Genomic DNA, 2,500 nt, shown 5'->3' with positions numbered 1-2,500 from the left:
ACTAAAAGAAAAATATAAATGCAAAGAAACATAACACGCTATACGTAAAACAAAGAAAAAAATATATGACAAGTTAAACAGTTAAATACACACAAAATGAAATATATATAGGGTGTGAGCAGATGGAGCAACTATGCCAATCTAGCATTTAGTATTGAGAAAGATAATGTTTGAAGAGAAATTTCTTAAACAATTCAATTTTTTTATGGTTTCGAGAGAATAGAAAGGGGAAGAGCATCCCAGAGTCTATAGTTCAGTGGTAGAGCATCCAATGGGAAGGTCGTAGGGTTAACCTCCTGCTATTTTCCGATTATCTTCCCGATTCACCATTGAAAAAAAAATCATCTCTTCATTTCAATTTTGTTCATGTACGCTTCGCTTGCTCCGCAGCAATAATAATAACAACAACAACAATAATAATGATCATACTGTTGTAATTATTTTCTCAATAATAGAAATGAGTTAATCTTAAACGATCTTTATGAATAATCTCCTACAAACCAGAAAACTGAACGCTAATAAGTACCAGGAAAGTTACAAAGTTCATTTTATAATTAGTGCTGTTCAGAAATAAATACCACACGGGGATCTTGGCTTTTCTTTCTCTGCAGGATAAGCAACACGTCATCGACGACATGAACGCCAAGATTGCTGAGCTGCGCCAAGAAGTGAAACAGTTGAAAGATAGCAGAAGGGAAGAGGCGGCAGATTCTGCGTTGTTGCTGCAACTTCACCCACACTTATTTGCCGCAAATGAAGAAACAACTGAGCTCAAAGAAATGTTAGAAAAAGCTGGAGAGGTACTCGCGGAGAAGGAGGCAGAAATAATTAGATTGAGAGCGGCTTTTAATGAACAAGAAGCTTGTTTTAAAAACCAGGTTAGTGTGGTCTTAGATCTCTAGAAGCGTTGCTTTAGAACACAATTTCCTTTTAATTTTGTTCATGAGGAGATAATATTTGTTTAATCGGGTGACTCGGGAATACTCCTTTGCGGGAGTCGAGCCTACAACGACCTTCCGATGACTAGAAAGAATGCCGAGTATCTCGGAGTCCCCATTGAAAAAATAATAATCTCTTCATTTCATTTATGTGGGTCATTCATTCATTTCAATTGCGAAAAGGCACCGTTTCCACAATTTCAGTCCTAGCAGTGTAAGGACAGTTGTCAAACAAGACAAATGAAAAAAGCATCGTCCAGTGATACAACATTTCTAGAAACCTTTTTCGCTATACTAGAACTTTAGCCGTACCTAAATTGCGGCACAAGTTGCAAGAAATATTGCCGAGTATAGCAACGCCTTAAATTAATGAAATAAACTAACAAAATGATGACCAAAGTTTCACATAAAGTTTTCTTAAGTGGGCCGTGTCAAGTCGGCGACTGGGAACTGGCAACCAAATCAAGGGAAACTTAAAAATAACTACATGACTATTAAAAACATTGACGGGAGGTTTGAATAAAACAGCGAACCCAAAAGACGCCGGGATGGGTGAAATTGAAGAAGATTGAAATGGATTACAGTTGGGGTTTTTGAAAACTCTTCAGGCTTACATTTTTTCAGAGTCTATCTCTGTTGTTTGTTACCTGAATTATGTGTGCCCGACAGACATTTTTTTTGTCACGAAGCTGAGTTGCGAGAAGAGGCGAGTGACGAAACGGCACAAAATCTGCCTACTCTGCCGTGACACAGCTCCTTGAGGCCAAAAACGCATGTTTGCAAGAAGCCAATGTCGGGACAGAACACAGCTATTACAACGGATGAAGGAATTTATCTGAAAGAATATAAACAACTGAATTTAAAAGAGAAAGAAAAGGGCTGTGTTGTGCGATGCCTTTCTTGAGAAAACTAGTTTATATTCAAATGATGATCGAAACCAATTACCAACGCCAATGACTTTGATTGGTTTTTTTTGCCAGGATCCAGAGATTGAGCCGACGTCGCAATCCAGTCAGAAAATGTCCTTAAAAAGGACCAGCAGTGATTTAACCTTAGCTGAGGTAGTTTTTTTACTCCAATGAACTTCCTCTTCAGTCCCGGGCCGTTAGATATCCACTGCCTCTAGCCTGCAGTGCAGGAATCTTATTTAGGAAGGCTACGTACCTCTATTTTTCCTTCACTCTATCGAGGCGCCATGCTGGATTGATGTTGGAATGCCCCTGGCCCACTCACTTGGTGGCAATTTATTCCTCTCCCCAATCTTCCTCTACTTCTGAAATTCAAGATGGCGGCTAAGCCTACTAAGCGTGTGACTACCAAACTCAAAGTTTCAAAGGTTCAAAATTTATTTAAAAATATATCAATGCAATAAGAAAGAAATACACTTGCCCGTAAATAGCAAAGGCTAATCTAGGCGGGTTAGGTTTAGGGTTAGGGTTAGGGTTTCACGACCATGATGAGGTCTAGTTCAAGGTACACCCACACCATAGTTAATAGCAAACATCAAAGGACCAAACAAAGATGCCATGACCTTGCACAATCTTTTGTTTTGCGCTCATACA

The 2,500-nt window shown here is 39.0% G+C and overlaps 1 protein-coding gene across 1 annotated transcript in view; it reads left to right on the top strand.

The window, feature by feature from the left end:
• The window catches only part of LOC138052730 (kinesin-like protein KIF20A), a 21,926-nt gene that overhangs the window by 17,905 nt on the left and 1,521 nt on the right, over positions 1 to 2,500 (top strand). The window contains exons 14-15 of the mRNA XM_068899289.1: positions 612 to 878; positions 1,919 to 1,999. Coding sequence (XP_068755390.1) covers positions 612 to 878; positions 1,919 to 1,999 — 348 coding nt within the window. The remainder of the gene's footprint in view (positions 1 to 611; positions 879 to 1,918; positions 2,000 to 2,500) is intronic.

This window comes from Montipora capricornis, chromosome 6, assembly GCF_036669925.1.
Source record: "Montipora capricornis isolate CH-2021 chromosome 6, ASM3666992v2, whole genome shotgun sequence".
NCBI classification, from domain to species: Eukaryota; Metazoa; Cnidaria; class Anthozoa; order Scleractinia; family Acroporidae; genus Montipora; species Montipora capricornis.
Note: the sequence above shows the minus strand (reverse complement) of the source record. Positions and strands in the feature narration are given on the sequence as shown.